Here is a 27,841-nt window from a genome sequence, read left to right as displayed (position 1 = left end):
TGTCCCTTACATAAAACAATGAAAATGTTCATTGCTCTGAAGATCTTGCTTATGCAAACCAAAATAAATCTTAAGTATAGAGAAAATTAAATGATCCTGGAACCCCAGCAAGGGAGTTTATGGGAAGGTCAGATACCAATGGACTAGTGTTAGACATTTATTTACCCTTTCACTGGATATATCAGATGACAGATCATTTACCATCATACCGGCTACTACTAAACCAGCAAAGAATCACTTTGTTACAGAAGAGCTCAATAGTCTAGATGGACAAAGCCTTGCACCATAAGAAAATCACCAATAAACAAGAACAATTACAGGCACATTGATAAACAAAAAAGTACTCAGGCGAGAAGACTTAAACCCTCACCAGCTTAGTAACAAGTAGGATCCTACTTATATTTCAGTTAAACGTGAGCATACTATAGGCAGTAAGCAACTGACAGTTAACTGTAAGACTGTAATTACAGGGTAAGTTACTGCTATGTATTTACCATATTAGTAAGTATAATGCAGATATAACATGAGCTAGCAGACAACAATAAGAGACCAGGAGTCAGCAAATCCAGAGTTGTACCCATTATCAACCCATTGCAAGTTACTTGGACACAACTATCCTTGCCATTTTCCTCATTTGTGAAGCAGGATTAACCAAAAAACCTCTACTCCTTAGCTGAAGCACAATGTCTAATTTGCGTGCACTGCTTTAGGCTACAACAGCTAGAAACTGCAATGAATATCAAAGCAATCATTCACTCTATTTTACCAAGATTTTACCATTCTCTTTACAGCTTGTACAATTAGAAGCGCTAAGGAAAACATGCTGTTCATTAACTAGAACTTCTCCCCTCGCCAGCTGTACTGGAGCTGATGACAGCAGCTCCTCCAGCTTTTCCCTTTCCACTTACACCCATTCAAGGAGGAAGGGTTTCTAATGTAAAATCGGAACAAATTATAGAGGACCCTAGTGCCTAACTCCACAAATAAATTCTCCGGAGTATAAATGCTTCGAGCATTTAGCATTTGTACAAACATTACAATCAGTTCTAGAAGTTCTAAGCAAGACAATTTGCTCTCCATTTAAAAATAGTTTACAATATTATACTTGGGCAATTTGTCAAGCTTGCAAGATGTATGAAAGCACAGCTTTGTAACACTTCCACTCCACAACGTGAGGGAGTGCCAATACACTCCTGCTCAGTCATAACAAGGTGTGGCTAAGAGAAGAACCAGCGAAGCAGTTAGGACTTGGCTATGGGGACAAACAACTGGACTAGAAGAGGGAGATGGAGAGAAAAAAAATTTAAAAATCAGGAGGATGGCAGCTGTCATATTTCTAATGCTGGCAAGAAATTCACAGGCTCTCCTCTTCCATACACATCCAAGAAGCCCAAAAACTCAGTGACAGCATTCTGACCCACCCTAACAAATTCAAGTGAGCATTTGGATTCTGCAGACCCATCTCCTTAATCCTGTTTCTATTTAGACCATTTCTCACCTTTTGATGAGTGGAAGGTGCTTAAAATGAGCTCTCACATTCTAAGGTCACATGTTTAACAGATCACAAAAGCTAAGAAAGGTAATGAAGTTTCCAAGAAAGTGGCTACAAAATCATCACATGGTAACAAACAACAATCTCATCTCACTGCGGCCTACATGTTCGTGACAGAAACCAGCTGGCAAAAACACTAAGTTACAATCACACCTCATACTAATAGAGGAATTGCTTTTAGGAGGAAACCAACTAGCTTAGCTAACTGTACATGCTTAAATGCTGTCCTCTGCCTTAAGAAGAAGAACCTTGTGCTAGATTAGCAGCATACAGTAACCTTTCAGGATAATAAGAATCAGGAGATCCTGCTTTAGGAAAAGGGAATTCAACAAAGCTAAAGAAAGTTGTGATGGCCTATTTTTCAAACCTGGCTACAAGACCAAGCAAATCTTCCTGCTCCAGCCAACTTAAAAATCACTTTTAAAAGGTTTCTGAATATTCCTTGTTTTCTTTTGAAAATGCCATGGAGTTTTCTTTGTAAAACTCCCCTAGAAATTTTACAAGGAATGCAAAGCACAAAACGTACTTGTCTAACAAGATTAAAAAAGGAAGTTGCCAAGTTGCATAATACTCTAGATTTCAATATCCAGGACTCCTGAAGTAGAATTGCAACTCCTTTTACCCATGCAGCACTTTACACACTGTAAAGAGATACTTGCTTGGGCCTTTACTGGTTTGATTTTCAAAATACTTATTGGTTTTAAATGCATCAAAATCAGACAATTCAAGTGTAATCTGCTTCTACACAGTACCAGCCAGCCTGCAGGTCCTAAGCCTCATGCAGCTCACACACAGATCCTGTGTAACATTTACATCCAAGCTGCACCACAACCACAGAGCTATTTCAGAGCGGGAATGGGGTAACATGAACCCGCTGCTATAAGAGCCACAGAACATCCAGAACTACAGTTATCAGTCATTCAGAGACAAAGCTGCAAAACCCATAATGTAACAGAGCAGTGGCACAGCAGGTGACTAGCAAAATATTCTTAGAGCTCCCACTCCTACCAGCTATGTAAAGTATGTGGCGTGTGCTTCTCTGCTGTCATATTAAGATGGTATGCAGCTCATTAGGTCAGAAACATTGGCTGCCTTTTGCACATAGTGCTCGGGCTGCAATGGATGCATATTTCTTCTGCAAACATAACCTAAGTCTATGACAACATAGAATTCAACAAAAAGCCTACTGCATTACTTCAGCAGTGAGTCAGATCTACCAGCTCACTCACTAATTTTACATCAAGCACCACCCCGAACTTTAACCGAGCCACCAGAAACCTGTCATTTGAACCAAGTTTACAGCTGCAGAAGGAACAAGCTGGTCACACAGGGCTGCATTGGTACAGTTTACTTTCCAATTTAGCTTTGACCTACTCGGAAAAAAGAACCCATACAAGAGAATGTTTTAAAAAAAGTGAAAAGCAGTCATCTAAAGTTAACTTATTCACGTAATAATGTGAAACAGAACTTATTCCATCAGAAAAAAAGAGTTTAGACCTACACCTTCTAAACTGCAAGCTAACCAGACAGAAACTCAGTCTTATCCCACACATTTGAAGAGCTCCTGCACTCAGTGCATGCAGTACAGGGCAAGAAACTGGAGAGTGATAAGAGTTTGGCATTAATTCAAAAACTGCAAGAATAAAACTTAGGACAACCAAATTTTACTAGGCACAGAGAAGCATTATTAGTTACATGGTTTAAGACCCAATCGTCTTCAAAAATCCAATTAGAAATGAGTTATTACTGTTTGATCATAACTGAATGAAGTACATAAAATTGAAGGTGTGGAGTTCAATTAAAACCTAAGAACAGCAACGTTAGCAAACAGGAACAAAACACAAAGCGTTGTCACATCATAGACCAATTTAAATCTAACAGTTCACGTACAATATTAAAACTTTTTTGTTGAAGCAAGCTGACAAAAAATTAATTAATACCAGGTTAACTATGTATCATGGCATACTGAACACTCAAAAATGTTTAATACGGGTCCTTCACTGTGATGTATCTCTGATCCAGGAGAGCCCTCAGCCACCTAAGGCCCAAATAAAGCTAAAGGACAGATAAGCAAATTGAAATACTAAGATGATAACCAATATGTAAAGGTAACACGACCCACAAAGAGATTAAAATTTGAAGTAGCAACATTTCAGTCTATCTGTATGTTTTCCAAAACCCAATAAATCATACTGTTTTTAAAGAAAGAGATATTCTAATTCAAGTCCTGTACAGTCCTGACACAGGATCAGCAGTTATTTATGAGGCAGATAATACCCCTTAGCCTCCTTTGCAGAGAATTTTGTAAGTTGTGGCCTTAAGACAGAAGACATTATGACAAATCTGTACAACACACAATGAGACTATTGATTTTGATGTCTCAAAATACCATTCACTCTCCAGGCACCGCGCTTCACACCCTCTCCCTCTTTTTAAATACACAATCTGGTTTACTTGGACAATGTTATTCCCTGAAATTGAAGTTTACTCAAAAAACATTTTGATTATTTGAAATAGTCACTTCTTGCACTTAGTTTGGAAATCCAGTGCATTTTCCAATAAAGACTGTGATGCACTGTTAGGCTCAATAACTTACAACATACTCTTAAAAGTAAGCATTTTTAATATAGTGATGGTTACAATGCAATACAGATAATTACTACTAGACAAATTGAAGTACATACACAAAACTCGACATTCCCTAGAAGCATAATTTTTGGTCCTAGAACTCAAGATGGGCCTCTATGGGTTACTCTACATAATGTAAGACAGTTAAGAACTGTTTAGACGTTTTTTAAAGTTCAAAATGGAATCCTGATTTTGAAAGATCTGCTGTTTGACTTGTGAGCCCAGACACAACAATTAGAACACACAGTCTCATCCGATATGTAATCATCTACAGAACTCCAGCAAATTACTCCTATAAGAAGTTAACAATTCATGAAAAAGCACTCCGAGTTGTCCCCTGAAGACGTATTATTTAAGGAGGCAAAATGTGAAATTCATTACGTTCTCCCTACTACAGAAATGTTTTCTGCCTCATGGCAAAATTTAAACAGCGATAGCAAAACACAGCGATAACGTCACAGCAACACCATGAGCATGGTAACCACCAGGAAGTAAACTTGCAAATATCTGAATTACTTAAAAATGTAAGCACTGGGATAGCGCATTTCGCTCCTCTACCACACTCCACCTCCTAAAGGCCCAGGGCTGCTGGTGAGTCAACGGCAATTGCAGCAGGGCCCGGTCCTTAGGAAGGAGGAAAAGGATTTAGTGAACGTGGCGGCTTTGGAAGCAGTCTGGTGGTTTCCTGCCATACAGGTGGTTCCTCACACCCCTTCCTCCTCCTGCAGTGACATGTCTGATCCTTCCCCGTGCCCAGGGCAGCACACACTGAGGGCTCACTGGTCGAAAGAGGAACGCAGCTCCGAGACCTCAACAGATAAGGAGGGCACCAAGAGGGGAAACACAGCTCGCTGAGAGCCTGAAAGGCCCCGAGGAGCCCAGCAGGGCCGGGAAGGCAGCCAGCCATAATGGGAAGGCCACGGGCTACCTGGAAGCCGCCGCTGCCCAGCAGAGAGACCAGGCCCTGCCAGGAGGCGGGCAGGCGGCACTGGGCCCGCACCGAGAGCGGGGAGGGAGGGCAGCGAGGGCAGGGGTCGACCGGGCACGGAGTGGGTGTGAGGCAGCCACCTCAGCAGGGGGAGGGGCAGCGGCCATGTTGCGAGGGGAGGCGGGGGGGAGAGCGAGCCCCACTGAGGGGACGCGACCGAGCCGTCCCGACCTCCCGCCCCCCCCGCCCAGCCCCCGCCGTACTCACGCCTTGTCCACCAGCTCCCGCACTTTCCACATGTTAAGCATGGCGCCGATCGTCCGGAGACCTCCTCGGTCTCGCCGCCCTCTGCCGCCGGCCCCAGGAGGCTCCGCACGCCGCGCTCCGGGCAGCCGCCGCCGCGCCGCCGAGCCAGGCCCGTTCCGGGCAGCCGCCGCCTCTGCCAACCGAGGGACGCGGCACCGCTCCCGGAAATGGAGGTCCCGAGCCGCACTGCCTGCTGGGAGATGTAGTCTGTCTGTCGGCGGGGCGGGCTGGGCAGGCCGGGCGGCCGCGCGAAGCCTGCTGGGAGCCGGGCTCCGCCTGGGCGCGGAGCCGGGCCTCTGCGCGCAAGGGCTGCCGGGAGTTGTAGTGCGCGGCTCTTCCCACGGGAGCTTGGCCGTGTCGCCTCACCTCGACGTTACCTCACGTCGCCTCCCCTCGCCTTGCCTGTCCCCGAGGCCCCAGTAAATACTGTCACACACTGTGGTGGAACCGGGGCTTTGTGCCCTCTTCGGCTTGGGGAGCAGCCGCAGCCCAGCCCTGCCCTGCCCTCATACCGCCGCAGCACCAAACCTGTGGTGAGCGCTCACCTTGCCGCCAAGTGAGGCACAAGGGAGGGAAAGATCTGTACAAATTGCTGTTAAACCACAAAGCACAGGCATAAGGGTCATGCCTGACTGGACATAAGGAGCTCATTACAAAGTAGCATTCTGTCTTCACAACTGTTTCTTTACTGGTAACCCCTTCCCTGAATTTCGGAAGGACTTGCTGGATTCCTCCCCGAGGCCTACGTGAGGATTTCCAGAAGAGGAACAACGCAGGAAAGCAAACAGAAGTGTGAGGCATGTGCACGTGGGAAGAATCATGTACATTAAAGCTTCCTCAGGAATATTAACTGATTTAATTTAGTGTCCTGATTTCACCTGGGATAGAGTTTTCACCAAGCATTGAAGACCATCTTCAAATACTGTCTATGCAGGGCAGTAAACAGACATTGCAGCTCCTTGGATGGAATTAAAGGAGTGAAGTCAGTTAAGTGACATTATAATCAGGATTCTGAGATTACTTCTTTACATGCATTCACTTTTGTACTCTATCAACTTGTTTTCATTGTGAGTTTTGAATGAACAGACATGAAGGAGGATTTTCTTCTTAAAAGAAGTGGAAATCTGTTGGCTACTTCTGTTGGCAAGTCACAGGACAAAGCAGAGTGCCTGGGTATCACGGTTAGTCCATAATTTATTTTTGATTTTTGATATCTATTTCTTCTTTGTGTGTTTTGCCTAACTACAATATTTATTTGTAAACTTTATCTAAAAGCAACATATAATCATAAACATTTGTCTTTTAGTTTAACTGGTTAAGGTCACCACAAAAGGCATGAGAAAGGTGGGTTGCAGCTTACAGGCCAAGTAACAGTAACCTCTTTTGATAGTTGGTAGCTCTTTGGACTGATCAGGAAAGCTAAACAGCTGATCAACTGCCCATTTTCTGACATCCCACCACCTCTTTTTACATAGGTACTTTCACACCTTCTGTCTTCTGAACATCTCAGTAAAAGCTCCGGGAAATCTAATTGAATATAAGAACATCTTGAATGGATTACCAAATGTAGCATCCTCTCGCTAACAGTAAGTACTATATGTTTATGTGAATAATGCAAGAACTGGTGAATGTGGATGGATTAGTCCCAGACGGATCTATCCCTACCCCTACCCTAGATCTATCTTTCCCGTTTTCAGTTTTCTGTGGTTTGGTGGCTTGGTTCTGGAATACTGATCTTACAGCTTTTATTCAGGAGTCCTGGAAGGACTTTGCTTTTACAAATTTAACTGGTTGCTTTTTGAATCCTTTTAGGTTAGCTTACACAGTACATTGTGGTGATGGATTCTGTGTTGAACTATTGTGTGTTGTGCTGAAAAAACATTCTTTTCGGGTGTTTTAAATTGTCTGCTTTAAAGTATTATTAGTACAAATGTCATGGGAAATAGTGTATAATAATTTCCTGTTACTCCTTTCCTTGCCAGTTTTGAATTTAGAGATCTTTGGATTTCTTACCACACTGTTTTCTTCACTATGCCTAAGACTTTGCAGTATACATATTTTTTCCTCGTTCAGAAGTTGTGCCATAGCTTTTCAATTCTGCTCAATCTTTTCTGAAATGGAAGGAGAGGAATCAGCACTGTGTATAGTATTGAAGATGCTGAACAGCCTAGTTTTATTTTATGTTTTTCTTTTGTTGGTTCACCTTATAACAGTTCTGCTTTTTTGAACACTGCTGAAAACTGAGCTGATACTGTTATCTGCAGTATGTCTACCATCTGTCTGTAGTTGTTGTCTAAGTGAACTGAGCATCAGTTTTGCTGTTCCCACTGCTACAGTCTCTTCTATCACAGACTGGGAGGAGTGACATCCTTAATTTCATATTGTAACACCAGGAAAAACAAGCTCGGGGAGGACTCTTGTTCTTTGTTATCTCCCCTTTATTGTTTCTATAAATAAAGTGAGGATATTTTCTCCAGGATCATGAAAAGACATTTATAATCTCCGTTTAAAGAAGAAATAAAGTATTACAACTGGAGCTTGCAAAAGTACAACATTTCTGATTTTCTAGAAATTTTATTACTTTTAAATTTGGCTTCATTCCATATTGGATCAAAACCAAATTTCTAAATGTATTTCTGATGAACTGCAAGTTCTCAGGTTCTGCAGTGGTGCAATGAAATTGATGTTATTTTCAGCACAGTGGTTTCCTTGAGCAGATATAAGGAGCTTGCAGAGTTCTAAGTAACAGACCTGCTAACTTATTATGGGCTGCAAGAGGCAGCTATCAGGTCTAGACTCTAGCCACACCTGAAAGTTCACATGCCCTGGAATCATACCACCCCTTCTCCCCTTGCTTCCCGTCAGGACTGACATTTGGACCGAAACAGTTATGAGTCAGTAAACCATCAGGATATGGTATATTTGTGTGTTTGTGTTTTACAAATCTTCGTTTCCATGAGAAAAAAATTACAACATGCTCTAATCGTACACTTCAGGAAAAAAAAGTATTTTAGATGCAGATAGGAGAATAGCAGTACATGCAGAAGAAAGAGAGAATGGAGCTAGAATTTAAAAGCAGTTAAGATGAAGGTGCAGATCTTTTAAGCATTACTAGCTATGTCTGGATGCAGTAATGGGGCAAGGAGAGACAACTGGCATTTATTGTCAATTTTAGGGTATAGTAAAAAGCAGGTCTTTATGTAAGATTGAATACAACATGACTGACAGTAATTTTGCCATCCCCATTCTGTCAGCTACTGACAAAGTGCATGAGCATATGTATAATTTCTGAATGATGTGCAGACACTTTCTGGTGCATAAGTAGTTCCTTTAAAAGAAAGATCTGATCGGTATAGATAGAGGGTAATGCAGTTTCAAAGCAATGCAATATTCAGTATAACTGGTAGTACTTGTAACATATATCATGTGGAGGAAATGTACTTTATTATAATTTAAGCCATCAATTACAGGGGAAGCAGTTACAGAAACTGAAATAATTTGAACACTGCAATAGAGGTTTGCACCTGGCTATTCCAAAAGTTAATATGGGCCATTTGGTGCACAAAAAGTCTTGCATGTTCCAAATGCCTGGAGAGCAATACTATAGTTAATTTCAACCGTATTAATGCACAGCAGAAATATGCCCAAGTCAGTGATCAATTTACTGTTAAAATGAGGGGAAAAAAAGAAGGAATGTCAAAAAAAAAACAAGTTGGGGCAAGGAAGGGAGACAGTGGCAGAGACAAAGTTTTCATTTAAAGCAGTATTTATTTTCATGATTTCATAATGATCCACTTTTTACCCACTTACACATCTGAATTCTCAATTTCATAAAGTATGCTTGTTTTAAGAATTAGTCAGTGGGGCAGAAGCAACACTGAAATAACATTCTCTGTTTGTAGGCTGGTTAGCGTACCAGGCTTCTCTGAACAATTGCAGCTTCTCCGAATCCAGATTTCTGTCTTTCTGTAACACATCCCATGCACACAGACACACCATGTTACAAAGAGGTCCTTAGGTGATCTGTTACAGAGTGTTTCCACCTCTGGTAAAAAAATGGCAAAATCTTCCAGTCACTTCCATGGCTGTAAAATTGCCTGTGAAGCTTCCACCACTCAGTACCTGAGCACATATCACACTCACGTGAAATGAAGAGTCTCAGGGTGCAGGTGGAAACGGGATTTTGACGATGATTCCCCCCTCTGGAATGTGTGGGGAGAGTAAAAAGGAGAATGTGGTAATTATATATGCTATTCCAGCTGTATCCCTTCTAAAATTGTCCTCTTTCTTCTTACTCTGGTGTGGCACATACATTTACTAACAGCACTTCCATGTCCAGGATCTGATTCACTATAATGGGATGTAGTGTTTTAGGTAGCAAACTTCTTCAGAGTTTTCTAAGAAGTGAAAATGACCCTATTTTAAGCTTTGCAACACGACTACAGCTGCTCTTGTTATGCTAGTGGAAGGCTGGGAGTGCAAGGTAGATGTAGGAACTTGTCTCAGAAGCCAGGAAGAAAACTGCCACGCTGGCAGCTTGTTCTGCCAAGATAACACTGGTATTTCTTTGCAGAAAGTCCCTGCAGGAGGCTGTATTGAATGTTCGTGTCAGTCTTAGTTCAGCCCTAGAACTGCCTAATTTTCTAGCCTGAAGAAACAAAGGTTGATGCCATACTGTGGGTACATGGATTTCACTGTTTCCTCACAATCTTTTGAAACAGTTGAGCCTTTCACTTGGATGAGGCAGTGATGATTGGTTCTCAAAGAGAATTACACATTTATGTGACATTCTTACAAGTTTCTTGAAGACGAATGGCAGAATAGGGGAGACCTTATCACTCCTGCTCCTCAAGAAGAAATGCAAGCTGAGCTAACCCTTAATAGAAAGCATTTAAGGTCAAGGTTCTCCTCTCCGTGTTCTCCATTGTCTGATAAGCAGTGAATTCTTGTTTCTCCTGTGTCTATGGCATTTGTGACGTTGCTCTTTGTTGTGGATAATCTGATGTCCAGAAAGAGGTAAATTCCTGATGCCAAAATATTACAATTTAATTATCAAACCAATAAATTGAGAGATAATTGTCCCCGGAGAAGCAGTCTCACTAGTTCCACTTTTGAATAGAGTGACTTGGGGTTTTTTTGGTTTCTCATTTTCTCTAAGATTAGCAATTGGCTTGGATCCAAGTTAGGAGGAAAATGTGGGGTATGGAGATTGATAACTTATGGCTGATAGCAGATATTCTGAGCTTTCCTTCCTGATGATGGCATGGCATTATCTGACACTTTTCTTGAAAAGTGAAAATATGTTCCCCCTGTTGGGAATATGGGGAAATAATGCTCTGACTGATGTCCTTCCTGATATTACAGATATTTCTGTCATGCCCCTAAAAACCTTCTTTAATTATCTGTGTGGCTAATTACTTTCCAATGGCAGTTTAAGAGTTTGTTTTTGAGAACTAGACCTCCGAATATAGTTCTCTTCCATCATAGGACTCACACATGCCCTTTTTTTTTTTTTAACAGAATCTTTTCACCAGATTCCTCAGTCTTTTGTTTTAGCTCCAGTATGTGCTAAGAATCTTACCCTGGATTATTGCTGGTGTTTGCTGTTATACAGCTGTTCCAGTACGTTCTTTTTGTCCACTGACAACAATCCAGCTCACTCTAGCATTTAAACTATACAGAAGGAGGAGAAAAGGACAGGCTACTGTCTGCTTTTTGTATCAGTCAGCCCTTGACAGGTTTGTCTTGGTTAGCATTCTGCATTTCAAGTTCCAAAATTCCTGTGACAGTGGCCAGAGTTAGAAAACTGGTAGCAGAACAGGGCTGAACCAGAAGCACATGCCAGACTAGTGAGGTCAGAATTCTTGGGTATGGCTGCAGCCAGTAAATGTTCCCATTTGTTATGTTGTCACTTTGACCATAGTCCAAGGCACTCAGCTTTCTGCCAGATCGCAAGCCAGAGAGGTCTTGTTTGCCTGATTTCATAAGTATACAAAGCTTATGAGATCTTGCTGCCTGTGTATTTGTGTCCCTCAGTCCCTTTGCAGTTACTGTGGAGCTCAACAGCCATTCTCAAACAAATTAGATAGAGGGGAGGCAGACTTAAGGATATGAAGTTGTATGTTTTGTAAAAATGCACAGCTGTGTAGAGAGATACCATATAAATGCTCCTGTTTTGGGAAAGGCACTAGGAATTCAGTTAGATAGCTAGGAATCCCCTTGGAAACTACCATGACCAGTTTTCTTGCTTCCAAGTGAATTCGTTCATTCTTAAACTCACAAAAATCCAACAAAAGGCACAAAACAAACTTCCTTCATTGCTCACCAAAAGACTTGTTTCTCTTTGGTCTGGCTACTCGTATGTAGTGACCAATATGATAAATATCTTACATGTCTTTTCAAAGCCCTACTATAGTTTTCCATCAGATATGAATTATGAGGGGACAAAACTGTCTTTTTTTCCCTCTTGACACTGCCAAAAAGCCCCTGGACAAGTAAAGGAAATGGCAAATCAAAATCATCTTCAAGCCATGGTCCGGGTCAGGTGGTGTTTGATAGGCCAGTAGAACATGCTCGATTAAATCTCTGCAGCCTGTTGTCTTAGAGGTCATGCATACACATTTTGATGGATGCAAACCAACAAAAAAACAAAAGAGGGAGATGTGAAAATAATGTTCTAATGGCCAAAAATTAGTCACATTTTTATTTCGCTGGAAATTAAAAATGCCATGGCAACACTTCATGAGTTGGTGTTCAAATTAAAGAATGAAGGAAAGCACTGCTGATTTTTCTACATTCAAAAAAAAAAAAAAAAAGCAGTTTAATGACCTTCTTTCGTTTATATGCAGCATTTCTATTTCATGCACTTACATACATCACCAGGAAAATAAGCCCTGTAATGAAAGGTTCCTATCCAAGTAACTTCTGTTAGGGGAAGGAAATGGTGTGTTCACAACTTTTTCTCCCAAGCCTCCCTCATCATTCATCTTTTCCATTTCAGTTTGCTGCTTGGAATGTAGTTGTTTTGTTTCATGTTGTTTTACAGAACTAAGCCTTTAAAAGCTGCTGTTGACTATTTTTTTTTTTTTAAAAGCAAACCACAAGCACAATCACCAACAAAAAAGCTACTGAGATTTTAATGAATTAAAAGGTAAGTTGAAAGAGTAAAATCAATCGAAAATGTGAAAGTGATGAGTTTTGTTGTCTAGGTTGAGAGGATTGTGAGATGGAAAGAAAGCTATAAATTAACAGCAGATATTTCATACAATGCTTACAAGAACCAGACTTGATCCACTGGGATTTAAGTGGGCATTCTCTTGCAACATTGGGTAACCTTATCCCACAGTCATTTACTACAGCTTCTTTCTCATGACTATTTAGTCCTGACCGCCATCAGGTGAAAGACTGTGAATTAAATGCATCAATCATTTCCTGTTCCAAAGTTCTTTAGTGAGGTTCTTACAGTTCATTCAATATTGAATTTACTGTGACTGGGTCCTTTGCTTCTTAGATCGTGAAAAAGAAGGTGAGAGCTACCATCTACTTATTCTCTGATCTTGAAGATAGCTTTGGGAACAAAGTGATACTCATTTCCAACTGCCTGTCTCCTCTTGGAATAATTGCCAGATGGATCTAAAATCTTGCCTTGCACGCAGTACCACCCAGTAAAACAAGTGTGTTGCACAAGACCATAATGCAGTGGCCTGGCTAATTCTGCACCAGTTCTACTGCTTTCTTCATTTGCAATAGTTTCAATTCCTCTCATGTTCCCATTGGTGTGGCTTTATTTACGGGCTCCCCCTGTGTTATGAACTTAATTCCTTTTTTTTGGATGAAGGCTGAAGGCTGAGTTGAGAGAGAAAATATTAGAAGCCCTCCAGCTCTGAGGTTCTTTTTCACTAGGGTTCATCAGTTTGGGAACTGTTTGCCAGTTTGGAAGACAGAAACAGAGAAAAAGAGCATGAATGCTGCTAGCTTGAGTAAAAGACCTGGTTATTGGTAAGAGGGGAAAAAACACCCACAAAAAAAAAAACACACAACAAGAACAGAGGTAAGAGCTCTGGAGAAGCAGGGGTTGTCAAAAAGCCTTCCCCATCAAACTGACTTCAGAGAACCATAGCAGACGGATTTTCAGTACCAGTCAAATGTAAGAGTGTAGAAAGTTGACATGCTGTCCCTTGGAGAGCTGAGGTATTGACAAAAGACATGCAAACTTGAAAAATGTACATTTGTGGAAAAATCCATCCTGACAAGTGACTGCACTTAAGTCGCCAAATGGACTTCACCCATGGGATGGAACTCAATTACTGTTGCACATCCAATGAATCCAACCATGGAGAAAGCACATGGCCAATAAAAGGGAAGCGTTCAGTAATCAGATCTTTCAAAAACTATTTAGCTTTTTGCCATTGAGTACCTTCTATAAGTGACGTGTACTTCCCTGCAAACCTGCTTGGCTCCTCTACTAGATGGTTAGAAATGCTGAGCCACTCAGCTGTTCTGGAGCAAAGACGCATCTGGCAAAAGCCATTTGAAAGAATTTCCTAAACCTTTCTGAGGAAACATCTGACCTGTGTTGTTCAGTTGCAGTTTGTATTTGGTACAAATGAAGAATGCAGTTGTATTTGGTGATATTATTATGATATTTGCAATAGGAGCTATTTAATGCTAAAAAGATTGTGTTAAATGGTATAGTTCTTGGAGTCCCAGTCAAAACTCCATTAAGTAAGGAGCTTGCAAACTCCAAGTCATTAAGACAGTCTTCCATTTTGAGTGAGGAAGAGTCTGGTGTGCAGCTGCTGCTCAGACTGCATCTTTCCATGCCAGTATTTTCTAGATGCCTTCTCTCTCCACTTGAGATTGTATTATCCTTTGCACAATCAGTGTACTTTTTGTTTTCCATCCTCTTGATTTCAACGCTACCACAGTTATGACAATAAGTAAATCCTTCTTAGAGAAATATCTATTTGGGGTCATTTTTATTTTCTGTTCCATAAACGAAAGTCAGCCCCACTAATGGCATCTAAACAATTGGTTTTAGAATGCACCTGCACATATATTTGTTTTTGCAACAAAAAACATCTTTGTGAAACTGAAACACTGTGACTGTTGTTTGCTAAACACAGGCAGTAGTAACTGGTAGATGCTTTTAAGAACAGGGGTATTGTGTGCTAGTGTTTCATAAATCCACTTAGTTTCTATGGCCAAATTTGAAACCTTTGCTGCTTTTACCAGCCAGCTAGTTCTCTGTTGTGTCTGTCTGTTTTCATAGATCTGCCAAGGTGCTTTTTAGAGGCCTTTTTCTAGAATAAATTGAATATCTATTTTTCATGACAACTCAGAATGCATTTTCCCTCAGATACATGGAAATCCAGTTCCACCACTGTGTACACACTGTACCCACACATAGCTGGGTGTACACATGCAGACATCTGCCCTTTCACCCATCACTAAAGGGAAAAATATCACGGGGACAAAGCTGTTCCTTTTTTTTTTTTTTTCTTCCCTTTTCACTTTCACTGTTTCAACCAAGATTTTTTCTGTCTTTCTCTTTGCAAGCTGGTGATTTGGGCTTGGAGGATTCTCTGCACTGTCAAGCAACTGGCTTCTCTTTATTCAAGTTTTCAGGGGAAAATGTGGCACAGCCATTTATACCGTCACCCTGATGAGTTTGAGCCTAATCTCAAGATGAGAATTATCAGGCATCAAGGATCAGGCATCAACAACCAAGTCCGTACTATCCCAGCTTGAGAACAGAGAGCTGGAGAAAACTGCTAAGCACCATTTTACTTATATCTCGTGAGTGGATCTGGGCAGGATAATGGATTTAACTCCTGTATCCGAAACTTGACTGTTCTGAAACATCACGTGGGTGCTTTGATCTCAATCCACAGCTAGCAGTGCAAATGGAAAATGAGGTGATCCTCAGGGCCTAGCAAGATGAAGTCCGTTCTCAAGACTGTTCTTCACTTCTTGATGTAATTAGAGCTAAAGAACATTTAACATTTACACTAAGTGTATCAGCAATATTATCTCAGCAAAACACAAAGTCCACATTCTTTGAAGAATCTCTTTGGGGAGCTGAGAATCCCACCTTTGACCTGTAAAACTTTCTCGTGAAAACACTCTGTATTTGCTTTATATTCATGATGAATCTACAGCACTCTTAAATCTGTCCAGAAACATTGTTTCTCTATCTAACACACTTTGTAGCATTTGCCTTCATGGATAGAATGATTCAGCGTGACAAGAACATAGTGTGCAAGCCTGCCATGAAGCAAATATTTTTCATTGTTTGCAGAATCCCTAAAATTCAACAGAGGAACAGACTGCTATTGGAGCCAAGAAACATCTGAATGTCATGTAAAGTTCAGTTAATTATTTTCTAAATAGTCACCAGCACTACTCTAGCTTTTAATTGGGTTCGACTGATATTGTTATTACACTGCTGTCTTCCAGTGGAGGTGAAGGTTTGCCTTCACTTTGGTCTGCTTACTTTCGCATTGTAATGAAGCCATTTCAGTAAAGGATGCATTCTCCAAGACTTAGAAAAACCATGGCTGCGGTCTTCTAAAAATTGCAGCAAGGTTATTCTAGGGAATCAGCTTAGTCTGATTAGAACTCTGCACAAATTTCATGCACACTTCACCCAGAAGGACATATAACTGCTGTGGCCACAGCAAAACTCACATCAGCTGCACTTTCATTATAATCTCCTCTATCTATGTCTATGGCAGCATAAAATAAAGAGAAAGAACTTTTGAGTGTTTTGACTCAGTGCCACAAGGCTTGAGCTTTCTGGCTCTCTGATGTGTTCCAGCAGCACTGAGGGGGTGGCAGCTGATTAGAAAAGTTGCTCCAGCAGGAATGAGTTGGCACTACTGAGCAACCTCTGAACACACCTCCTCATACCTGCTGTTCTAACTTCTGAATTAGTAGTTTCCTACTCTAAGTCTTGAGATCCACAAAACAAGCCAGAATAACTGACTTCATTCCGTTACCTGAATTGCCATACCAGAACCCTGAAGCATGGCCTAAGGAGAACAGAAGCATATTATTGCCTAGGTTTACAAAGGTATTTAAGCATACAAGGATGCAGACAGACACCTAATAGGATTTATAAAAGTACCTAAGGGAGTTTGGGACCTAATTCCCATTGGCTGTCAATGGGAATTAGATGTGTAATCTACTTAGGCAATTTGAAAATCCCACTGGCTGCATCTTTTCATGGCTAAGTACCATTACAAGCCTTAGCTTTAATGAATAGAATTATTATTATACTTGGTTTCATTTCCTAAAACTCTGATCTTGGTATGAAGACTTAGAGGCAACTTCACTGGGAAAAACTGCTTGATTCCAGGCCCAGATGGGTGCTGTGGTTATGACGTGTCAGGAAGGAGTAACTGAGCCGTGGCAACGGTCTTCATCATTGCCCGTACCTGCAGTTAGCCTGGAGAGCTCCCAGGGTGTTTGTGAATTGGTCAGTTTGGCTTCATTGTGTGTCATATAGAGAATGCAAGTGACTTGGTGGAGGAAAATCTGGCTCACTCACAGCAAAGTAATAAAGAAAACAAAATCATAAGAGCCCAGAGGCTGTGACTAGCCAGTTGAAAGGGTTGCAGTTTTCTTGCAAAGAACAGTGTTGGAATCTTTTCAGCACTCCATGAAATGAATTAAGTCCCATCTGGTATTGGAGAGAATCCACAGCTTTGGGCAGTACAAAGGCTCTTGGGTTCCTCTCTTTAGCTCAGGCAGCTGAGGCATGGGCTACAGTGCGGAGCTTAGCTAAACTCTGTCTGTCTGTTCCTTTCTCTTTTTCTTGTCAGGCATAGGCTCAAACAATAACCAAAATTCATCTATGCATACAACTGTTCAGAAGCTATGAAAAGCCTTTTGCCCCTAGAAGTAGTTTTCATTAAATCAAACTTGAACTGCTGCTAATTGTTTATCCACTTAGCTTTAACATGCATAGAGTTGTATGGTGAAAGTCTTGTCAACATCCAAAAGGGTCTGAATGAATAATTTGGGTAGGAGATAGCTGGGGAAACTTGCTACATTGTCTGAAGCTGCAAGAAGATACTAATTATTTATAGGGTTTCCATAAATGTGTATGAACATAAGAAGGCAGTTACAGTGCTTTTTGAACTTAGCGGAGCTTTAAATGTTGTTTACTGATATAAACATTATGTTTATTTAAATGTGGATAATAATAATAAAAATAAAATGCTGTGTGTACTTCTGGGTGAAAATATTGCTCTGAGACAGCATAGTCCTTAATCAGAGGGATAATATGCCATATCCACACACGGAAAGGATATTACATACAGTGACATAAGTTAACCGAAAATCTGGCCCAGGTCTTTTATTATGGACTTTTTATTACGTCTCACTGAGTGTATGGACTGGATAGAGAAGACATCCAAGGGCTGCGAGGAGATGTAGAGTGTTCTTGTGTGGGAATGTGAGCTGGCACTTCGGGGCATTTAACAGTAATTTTGCAAATGCTGCTTTTTACTATGTCACTGTTTGTATTTCTTGTAACAAGCTAGTATATGACTGTATGCCAGCCTGGTACTTCGAAAGTATGAGTTTTTCTGTTTCCAAGCCAGAGAGCATGTCCCACAGCAGGATTTCAGCATCTGCTGACCAGAACCCTTATTTATCATTTCAGCATCTATGCATACACAGAGCCAGTCTACTGTACAGCCTGGTATTACTTGAAGTTCAGTATAGCTGCTTTTTTGAATCAGAAAGAAAAGAGTACACACTGAAGGTGACTGCAATGCCCACTTACACACCTCCAAGCAAAGGAGCTGAATGTCCCATGAGAGCAAGTGCCCAGTGCAGCCAGTGCTGTGGATTGTCTCCTGTCACCAGGGGCCCACAGAGGGTGTGGCTGTAGCCATCTGAATTCAGTTTTGCTGCAGAGTACAACTGCCTGCTGAAATAATGCCACAGCTGGAATTTCTTCCCATTGCTGAGCAACAGCGTTCATGTGTCCTTTTCCAGAGAATGGGATCAGCTCAGTCTGGCTCTTGAGAAACACACCAGCTGCAACTGAGAGGATGATGGGATGAATTTTAGTTAAAAGAGCTTTGCAGACCCAGCTGAGTGTTAGGTTTTCATAGCTAAAGGCAATCTAGCAATACAGACCCGTGTGTGGAAGAAACACCCTTGCTGAAGGCAATGGTATTTAGGTGCAGGTGAGATAGGGGATCCACCATTACAGGGTTGAGATGTGATATGGATATACAGAAGCCAATTGTTCTGTGGGAATGACAGCAAGCTGCTTCCTTTTTTTTTTTTTTTTTTTGGTCTTTCTAGATCTATTTGATACTAATAAACTGGATGGGTGTTAAGACTAGCTACTTCCTGGCATAGAATACACAGACACTGCAAGATTCCCTTCAGCTCAGCTTTGCTGACATACTTGGTTCCTACCTCAACTTATCCAGTTCGGAGTTCCTCTACAAGTGAAAAGGCCTGTGTCAGTGAAATCATGCCAAGATACGGGGGGGGGGGAGGATCATTCCTATGATCTCAGGTGGGGGGTCGAGTTGCACTGCAGCTCTGGGAGGTCAGTCTCCATCAGGTGAGATATTGAGGGTTAGTTCAAGTGAGGCGGGCGATCAGCAATGACTGCTAGCCGGCAAATGGCACAGTTCCTTTTTTTTTTTTTTTTTTCCCCAGTGGAAAATATTTCAGTAACATTTTTTTCTTTTCAACAACATTTTTCTTAGATCTCTTTTCATTTTCTAAATAAAAGGAAATAATCCTTGACAAAATAATGGGTGAATACCACCGTGAAAAAGCCAGTTCCCACTAAAATGTCTCCTGCTCTTTTAGTAGACATTTTCAAATAAACTCTAACAAAGGCTCTGGAATTTCAGCTGTCCTTGAGTGCGCTCCAGATGAGTTTTACTCGGGGTGGTTGATATTCCTTCCAGTCTCCGTTCTTTTCCACTGTTAGTCTGACTGAGCATCCCTTGATAACAATGGACATCTTTCTGGTGACTCCATCAAGACTGCTTGAACTATATTCACAGTACTGGGTAGGCGTAGGTACTAGGTTCTCTGCGTCTCTTCTCTTCCATGTAGTGAGCACAGTAATTCTCATATTACCTGGATTTTGCCTGTTTTGATTGGCCTGCTAAAGAACAAAATCCCCTGCCTCACAAAGGGTCTATAACCCTCCATCTGAGTATACCTCGTAAATATCAAACTTGGGATATTTCATAGATTCTTTTCATTTCTTTTCATCCACTCCCTCCTTTAATTAGTGAGGAAAAGTTAGCTGACAGCTGGGAAAACCTGCTCAGGTAATTTTATTTCCCTGTGTTTTCTCTGTATTGAGTTTTTTTTTCTTTATTTTATTTGGAAAATGTCCTTGAAAATGTGCTCATTTGTCCTTCCAGTCCCAGAGCAGAATCTGTGTCAGTGTATGTGAATGCAGACACATTTCTTGCACATATCTCTTTCTTGGCTTTCCTGTTTGAGCTGCATATCACAGTGCATTGACAGACAACTGGTAATACATGAGTTACTGTGTTTGGGGAAGAAATGTAGTGTTCAATTGACATGACCATTATTTTACAATATTGCTTACCTGTAGCTGTGAAGAGTAGTTCATTTATGCAGAGGTCTTAAAGGAGCTGTAGAGAAGCTGAGGGAGAGTTTGATAATGTTACTTGTTTAGGCTGCTTGAGAGTTCTACTTTGTCTTTGATCTTTGTTTGGGCATCTTCTTGTTCCACCTTCTCCCACCTTTTCTTCATCATGCAACAGTGCATGATGCAACAGTGTTAATGCTTTTTATTCAAATTGCCCTGTGAAAAGTGTTAGTTCTGTTCTGGAAAAGGAAATGCTGAGACATGAAACTTGACAAGGCCTAAAACCCTAAAAAACCTAAAAGCCTATTTCCATCTGGCTGGATTTAGCTAGTCAAAGTTTTCACAGCTTCAGACAGACCCAGCCATGCTGGTGGAAGATACTGCTGTTCCCATCATCATCTACCATGCAAGAGGTTACTGCCCCAGCCATTCTGCCAATGAAAAATCCCACAGGTGGTCCTGAATTCAAGCAGCACCTGGTGGATGGATGGCTAGATGGATGAATGCACAGAGGGATGAGCTAATCCAGACAATTTTGCACAAAGCAAACTAAAGCAGATTCGTATGAGCCTGCTCCATCAGCAGGGCTAAAGAGGGAAAGCTGGTATCCTCTGGGTAGGTAGGTTAGTGTCATATAGGTGGGGTCTCACACTTGCAAAACTGCATGAGAAGAGGACACTTTTTGCTTTCTTAAGTCATGAAACAGCCTGTGTTGCCAGGGCTGGTTAGAGCAGTAGTGGTGAAAGTGTCTCGCTGTATATGCATGCTGTGCAAAGTGCTTAGCCCTCATCTCAACCATGAAGTACTATGGAAGTACAAATCTTGGAGATAAGGGAAGCTCATATCATGAATGAAAGTGGCAGAGTCTAACCAAAGGTCAGAGAGTGAAAACCATCCAGAATTAGAAGTGATTATTTTTAGCAGGCAGCTCCATTCTTGAGAGTTGCTCTGTTTGGATTGCTACAGCACTGGAGCCATTCTCCAAAACACATGAAGTGCTAGTTTCTTTTCAAAGAATTGGGGTGGCACGGGATTAGCCACAGCAAAATTAGTACTCACAGCAAACATACCATGATGCAGAAGAGAGGAAAGAATTGTCAAGGCTTTAAAGCAGCTAAAAATTGGCAGCAGTAACCAAAAATGCTTTAACTGATGGGCAAATATGGAAAGCAAACGTATTTGCTCTGCTGAGCAGAGACAAATATGTTTAGATAAACTAAAAGAAAGATTTCACTTTTGTCTAATCTTCATGGCATTTCCAGCCCACAGATTTCTGGGAATCCAGTGGAGGCCAAATCACATGACATTTCTAGACAGATTTGCTGACCAAGGCCTTTGGGATCTGTTCTGAACTTTGGACGATTAGTTAAAATGAAATGCTTTGGGCTTAGCTGTTAACAGCGTCTGGAGCTCTGTACTGTGAGATCTGAGCACCAATCAGCTGAGTGCAAAGCCAGTAACCCTGAATGATTCATATCAGCCTTGCCTTCGTCTCTGGTACACTCAGCCTATACTATCAGACCTAGATGTCTGCTTTGGATTTTATCTAGCTCTCCTGGGGTAAAGGTTGCTTAGCAAAAGAAACCACTGTGTATATAGTATCCTGAAACAGTGCTACAGGGCTACCTGTTGTCACTTGCTCCTCACCTCTGGATTTACCAACTACTTCCTCCTCTTTTCTTCCTTCTCCCACCCTCAGTGTTGCTCCTTGTTCTTCTCTTCCCCCGTTTCCAGTCCTGAGATGAGAAGGCCGATGCTTCGTTTTGTCTTCTTCCAAATTTGGGACTACAGCTTTTGCTTCCAGCTCCAGGGCCACCACTGAGCCTGGGCACGGCCCAGGCTGCTGCTGTCCAGAGCCATTCCCCAGCTCCTGCGTTAGGCTTCCCAGCACCGCAGGTGGCAGTCACACAGCACAGAGCTGCCCTGCCTAGACCCGCAGGAGCTGGCTCATGCCTGGCAGGCCTTCTTTGTTTTGGGCAAATGCAGCTGCAGCGCTGGAGTCCAGCTGTTCAGAAAAGCGCTGAAGCTACATTGTAGCAAACACCTATGGTTCACCTTAAACACAGTAATCATCCTCAGGACTTCTTGGAGTCAGCTGTGCTGTTCTGAGTGCCTGCAGCAGATACGCAGAATGGCTCTTCGTGAAAGTTGCCGGAGTATGATTCAGGCGTGCAACCTTCAGCGGGCCTGAGCATACTTGGCATGAGGTCAAGGCTCTCAAAACAGCTGTGCCTCTTTGCTAATGGCTTGACAAATAGAAGCATTTTTGCATTTGTCACAAAATCCCCAGGCCTGTCACTTTCATGTTTCTCAGGGCTTTAATTCTGTGCCAGTATATTGGGCTGGTGGGGGAGAGAGAGAGAAGCAGTGTTCCACAGATGGCCCAGGCTGGGATATCCTGGGAAGAATTTATCCTCTGAAGACAAAAATTCCTTGAAGAGAGAGAGAGATTTAAAATATGTGCCACATTTCTTCAAACACTTTAAGCTGGCATAAGGCAGCCCTGCAACAACCTCTTGCAGAAGGAGACCCACCATTCCCATTCCTCTGCCTCCTCCTTCCTGGCCCAGGGCCACTCCTTTCCCCATGCTGGCACCAGAATACATATGGCTGTGCAGTGAACCAGGCCAGGGAATTCTGCCAGGTTGAAACTAAACAATTTCCCTTTCCCCAGGTTAGTTTTAACCTGGATGAGTTCCCTGATCTGGTTCACCGCGGGGCCACTCATGTTGGCACAAGGCAGGGAGTAGCAGAGGGAGTGGAGTGTGTGCTGGGGGTGAGGGGAAGGAAGGGCCGTTTCCTTCAGTAGCAGTGCTACTGCTTAGTGACAGTTTATACTGGCTTAGTGACTTGGTGTGTCTGTGGTATTAATTGCTGAAAATGATGTGCTCAAATCCACATGTCACTGCTGAGAGATTTTTGGGAATAAAGGCCTCTCTCACCTCCATTGTGGGATCTTACTGTTAGGTTCTTAGTAGATTACAGTTTGGAGGGTCAGAGGCAAAACTGAGTTCCCAGTCCTATTACACCAAATAAGTGACTGTCTTCCTAGGCAATATGAAAGGGGAAATGGAGGCAGTGGGAAGGGAAAGCCTGTCTCTAAAATTATACAGCAAATAGCGAGCACGGCCACATGAACAGAGGTGTCTCCTTGCAGCTTGGTCTCCACCAGCAGCTTCCTTGCCTCTGTATGGCAAGTAGAAGACTGTTAACCATCTGCTACACTGCCCTCAGTTTCCACTTGTGCTGATGGTGAATACTTATTAGGCATTTATTTAAATATCAAGGAGAATTGATCTTCTGAGTGGCAGCTTGGTAGATAATTTGTCAGCAGTTAGCTCATTTACTTTAATAAAATGTGGATTAATTTCATTTAACTGAGTGGAGATCTCTTTGGATTTACAGTGGTGTAACTGAAAGTAGGATCAGGCCCAATTTATTACTCTGTAGCAGTATCAGCAAGTATTCTGCTGTCTGTGTCATACTGCTGGTGTTCTGCTGCATTCATTTGAGGCCCCCATTAAATTCTGGGGCACAAACTCTGTCCTTATAACAGCAGCCAACTGGTAGATGGTAGAATCTGACCTGTTAATGGAGAAATGGACATTAGCAAGGGTTTCCAGCTAAGTATTTGTTCCTCCACAGTGGGCAGTCCTGAGGTCAGTGGGGCTGTTCAGGACTTACAAGGTTTTCTGAAATATGAAGATACTTCATGTTCACTATACTCGATGTGTATGTAATTCACAGTGTATCCACTCCAGACTGTTGCACTTTGAAGGTGAGGTTGTTGTGCACTGAGTGTGACCAAAGGCATAAGAAATTCCCAATTTTTAAGGAAAAGTTAACTTTAGACACTTTCTTTCTCTTTTTTATTGTTTCCTTACAGTGTTATTGTTTTCCACTGAGAAGATAATTACAGTGATACTTGACCATATTCCCATACCTTCTCCCACGTGAGAGGAGATGTACTTGAACTGATTTACATTCTTATTGAATATATGTTTTTAGGATAGCCACACTGTGATGTCGTATCTCATTTACAGCATGTTCCTGTTGGCTCAGTAACTTGTTTAAAGAAAGACACTAACAAGAAAAAAGATGCACAATGCATTATATGTGATTATGTGTGAGCTGCAAACATAAAAATGACTGAAGTATGGGGATAAAGAGATAGATTGGTAGCCTGGAGACATAATAAGCCATTAAACCATTTAAGGGAGGCCTGCTGAGTTTGTTGTTCAATTACTGTAACTGATGAAGAATGTCAATAATTATGATTTTCAACCCTGTATGATATTTACAGTTGTAAAGTTTCAGAGGTTGGCTTTACCAGCAACCAGTGAGGCTACTCTTAAGGAGCGAAGATGAGGCTCAGAGTGCATCTTTTTACAAACGGATGTATAATGCCTGTGTGCTCCAGATATTTGAAGCTCTTCAGTCGGCTCTGCGAGCCTGAGCCCATCAAAGCAATAGGGTGGTCTGATCTCACATGTGCATCACAGTCTGAGATAAATAGAAGAAAAATGATTGCTTACTCTTCCCTGAGCCAGACACATGGTGTAGTACTTAGCTGTAGTATAACCTCATGAAAACTTTGCTTGGGAATGATAGAAAAATATTGATTTAATCTATCCATCATCATCACTATGGTCATAGCTTGAAAACTTTGAGGATAACAAAGGTCTTGCACTTGGGTCTTGTGCAAGAAACGTGGGTTTCTAAGGGATGGTTGTGTAATCCCACAAGCCAGCTTTTCCGTAGTCCTTGTTACCCAGTGGAGATGGCAAAACAATTGAGATGATAGAAAAAAGAGAAATGAAGGTAATTCTAAAATGCCATGTGATTATTTATCTGAAGTGTCTCATCATTCCAGATTCATTTCCTATGCATTGTAATAGTGTTGGTCCTTGTAACTGTCTTGGTATTCAGACAGATATTATTACAGCTGAAATCTGTAAGTACTATATTACATTTTAGCATAAGTTATTGGAAACTATAAATAAGATCCCACTCTGACTATAATCCTTCATTGATACATAAAATAATCATCTGGAAAAAAAGATCAATTTCATTATAATATCAAATAAGGTTAATTATCAGCAACAATACTGTTTTGTTTTAGTATTAGACAAGATCTCCATACTTCATGAAAGGGTGATGGCCAGGTGTTTTTTCTTACATAACAGTCCAGGTTTGTTATTATCCCTTATTTAAGCTGGTACAGGTGAGATTCAAACCTGATCCCAATTTCTGAAAGGCTTACTGTACAGTATATTGCATCATCTCATACAAATATTTCTGTGAAAAAAAAAATCTTTTGCAAACCTTCACTTTGGAGAATTTGAAAGGATTATTTTTGTTGCTTATAAATCTCCACAATTATTCTTTTTTAAATTTTTAACCAGAATGATGATGGAGATATTATCGTTATTCTTGTTTCCTCAGTGCTCAGACAATAAGTACAGAGAGGGAAGAAAACCTTTTTTTCATGACAAATTAATAATGAAGATATGTTTAAAGGAATATGTTTTTTGCAATAAATATTGCCGGTGCTGAGGGATGCTGAAGATTTCATCTGAGCAGTTTGGTGCAAGGCTCTCTCTTTCAACAAGTCTGTGTCTCAAACCCTGTTGCGTAATGAGACAAATGCCAACTATTTTGAAAAATAAACCACCTAAGTTGTATTCCTGTTAAGCAATCAACTTTAATCATCTGGAGAAAGCATGAGCAGCTTTGTTCCTCTTCCTTGACATGTGGGTTAACCTCCTTCATTTCTCTGTTTATAACCAGTTTGGTTTGTAGATAAAGCCTTTGCTGTGCTGGAAGCTCTGCTTGGGTGCAAGGTGCTGCCCCACTCCCAGTGCGGCTGGGTTGTGTGTTTGTATAGCTCTTGAACCAAGTAACACTGATGGTTATGATGGACTCTGGAAACCACAGAAAAGCAGTTAGCTACACATTGGGAGTGGTTCACAGGCCTCTTGAACTGGTCTAAACCTGTGTGATGCAAGAGGGCTGGTCTTACCCTCCTACCACTGGAAAAAGGTTTGCTGGAAAAGTAAGGATCTCTTGGGGCAAGGTTTCACAATAGCCCAAGCTGGTCTGTGCTGAGACTTGCACAGCATCTGCTTGTGTGTTCACCCACACTTGCTGGTAGCTCAGAGATCAACTTAGCAGAAGCTAATTACTCTTTTCTTATACAGTGTTAATTTTCTGCTGTCTTAGTGAGCTGAATAGGCTTGTGCAGGAAGGAGGCCAATGGGAAACTCTTCTTGTGCCAAGATAGAAATGGGAATATACAGAAGAGTTTGATATCTATTATTACCCTGTTATTATTACCTTGACAAAGATTGTCAGCCGGAGAAATATGTCTGACTCACTTGTTCACCTTATGACTTTCCTATTTTGATTACTCCCTACATTTGCAAACACACTTGCATTTGTTTTCTTGTTTAAAAACCAATCTTTCTCTTGTCTGGGACGCTTCTGCTTCCAGCTCTGGCAGCTGACAATCCATTTCCTTCTGCTGAGAGTCATCACGGACTCCCCAGGGTTGCCAGTACACAAAGAGGGTTGCTAGAGGCTCTTTCACACTTACTAATGGAAGAAGCATCAAAACCAATCACAGAGGAACATGATTCTTTCTTGGAAGTGAAAAGTTAAGTCATGGCGGGTGCTTCCTGGCATTAAATGCAGCCCATGAGAAGTGACTGCTGCAGGGAAGGGGGTGTCCCTCTGTAGGAGTATACCTGCCTTTTAAGCACTACATCTTTTCTTGCTTCTGTCTTACAAGAGCATACAAAAGATGACGAATATCTTTTGCAAGAACTGCAGCTGCTTACTGCAGTATTTGTAGAGGAAAGTAATACAGCCTCTCTGTTTCTCCTCTGAAACTGGGACTTTGAAACTGTTGCCTCAGCAAGAGAATAAGGCCTTGGCTGAAAAGCTCACTCTCTTGCGTAGCAGTTGCAGTCAGAACTTGGGTTAAGGGCTGATACTCATCAACACATTTCTGATGTCCCTGTGCTGTTTCTCTCTATTCGAGCTGACAGCCGATGCCAGGACTTGGCTACATCTCCCCTGCACTGCGAGGAGTTCAGATGTCAGATGTGGGAGATGGAGCAAGCCTGGGCAGCCAGGCGTGAGCTAGAGAGGCAGCTGAGGGCTGACCCTTTGCTCTGCGGTGTGAGGTGCCATTGCTCATTTGACCTTTTGAATTCGAAGCATTTGTCAGAAATCCAGAGAAAAACGAGCCCAACCGGTCACGGTGGCTCTGCCTTTCTTTTAAGGAGAAGCTCATGCCTTCAGGCAGACACACCTACCCCCGGGCCTGACCCCCACTGTACGCATGTATCTGGGACGAAACGATGAGTGGAGTCTGTTCCAGATCTGGGGGTCTGATACACAACACAGCGCTTCCAGAGCGTGACGGGTCACAGGCTGCTCTGTGTGGCTGAACAAACGGTCCTTACCTCATCGTGACAAGCGTGCACTTTTTCTGGCAGCGTTTTCTCCCTCCCCTTTTAGATCTGCTTTAAGCTGCTGCAGAGCTGCACCCTCAATAATCTCACAGGTAACACATGGACACCTTCCAGGCTCATTTATAACTCTGCTTTCTTCTACTAAGCCAATTAAGCACACAAATCTCTACAGATTAAGGAAGGCAGGACAGCACCCAGGAAGGCCCCCTCCTGCTTCCTTGCCTTTCCCCAGCAGCACGCAGGACGTTTTGCCTTCCTCCAAGCAGCCGCTCAGCGCCGCGGCCTTGAAGAGCAGCAGGAGTTCTGCAGGAGCGGCTGCTCTGGGAGCTGGGCCTTGTCTG

At 41.9% G+C, this 27,841-nt stretch overlaps 1 protein-coding gene and 1 long non-coding RNA gene across 4 annotated transcripts in view; one reads left to right on the top strand and one right to left on the bottom strand.

The window, feature by feature from the left end:
• Positions 1-5,552, bottom strand: part of CLINT1 (clathrin interactor 1) — a 46,888-nt gene extending 41,336 nt beyond the window's left edge. Inside the window, exon 1 of the mRNA XM_021410319.1 lies at positions 5,376-5,552. Within this exon, the coding sequence (XP_021265994.1) occupies positions 5,376-5,416 (41 nt within the window). The 5' untranslated portion in view covers positions 5,417-5,552. The remainder of the gene's footprint in view (positions 1-5,375) is intronic.
• Positions 5,647-27,841, top strand: part of LOC110405215 — a 287,475-nt gene continuing 265,280 nt past the window's right edge. For 2 of the 3 annotated variants that reach the window (XR_002442729.1, XR_002442726.1), the window contains exon 1: positions 5,647-6,595. This is a non-coding gene — a long non-coding RNA (uncharacterized LOC110405215). Of the gene's footprint in view, positions 6,596-6,889; positions 7,001-27,841 lie in introns of all 3 variants that reach the window. The other variant, XR_002442728.1, reaches the window with a different exon arrangement.

Source organism: Numida meleagris, chromosome 12 (genome assembly GCF_002078875.1).
Source record: "Numida meleagris isolate 19003 breed g44 Domestic line chromosome 12, NumMel1.0, whole genome shotgun sequence".
NCBI classification, from domain to species: Eukaryota; Metazoa; Chordata; class Aves; order Galliformes; family Numididae; genus Numida; species Numida meleagris.
Note: the sequence above shows the minus strand (reverse complement) of the source record. Positions and strands in the feature narration are given on the sequence as shown.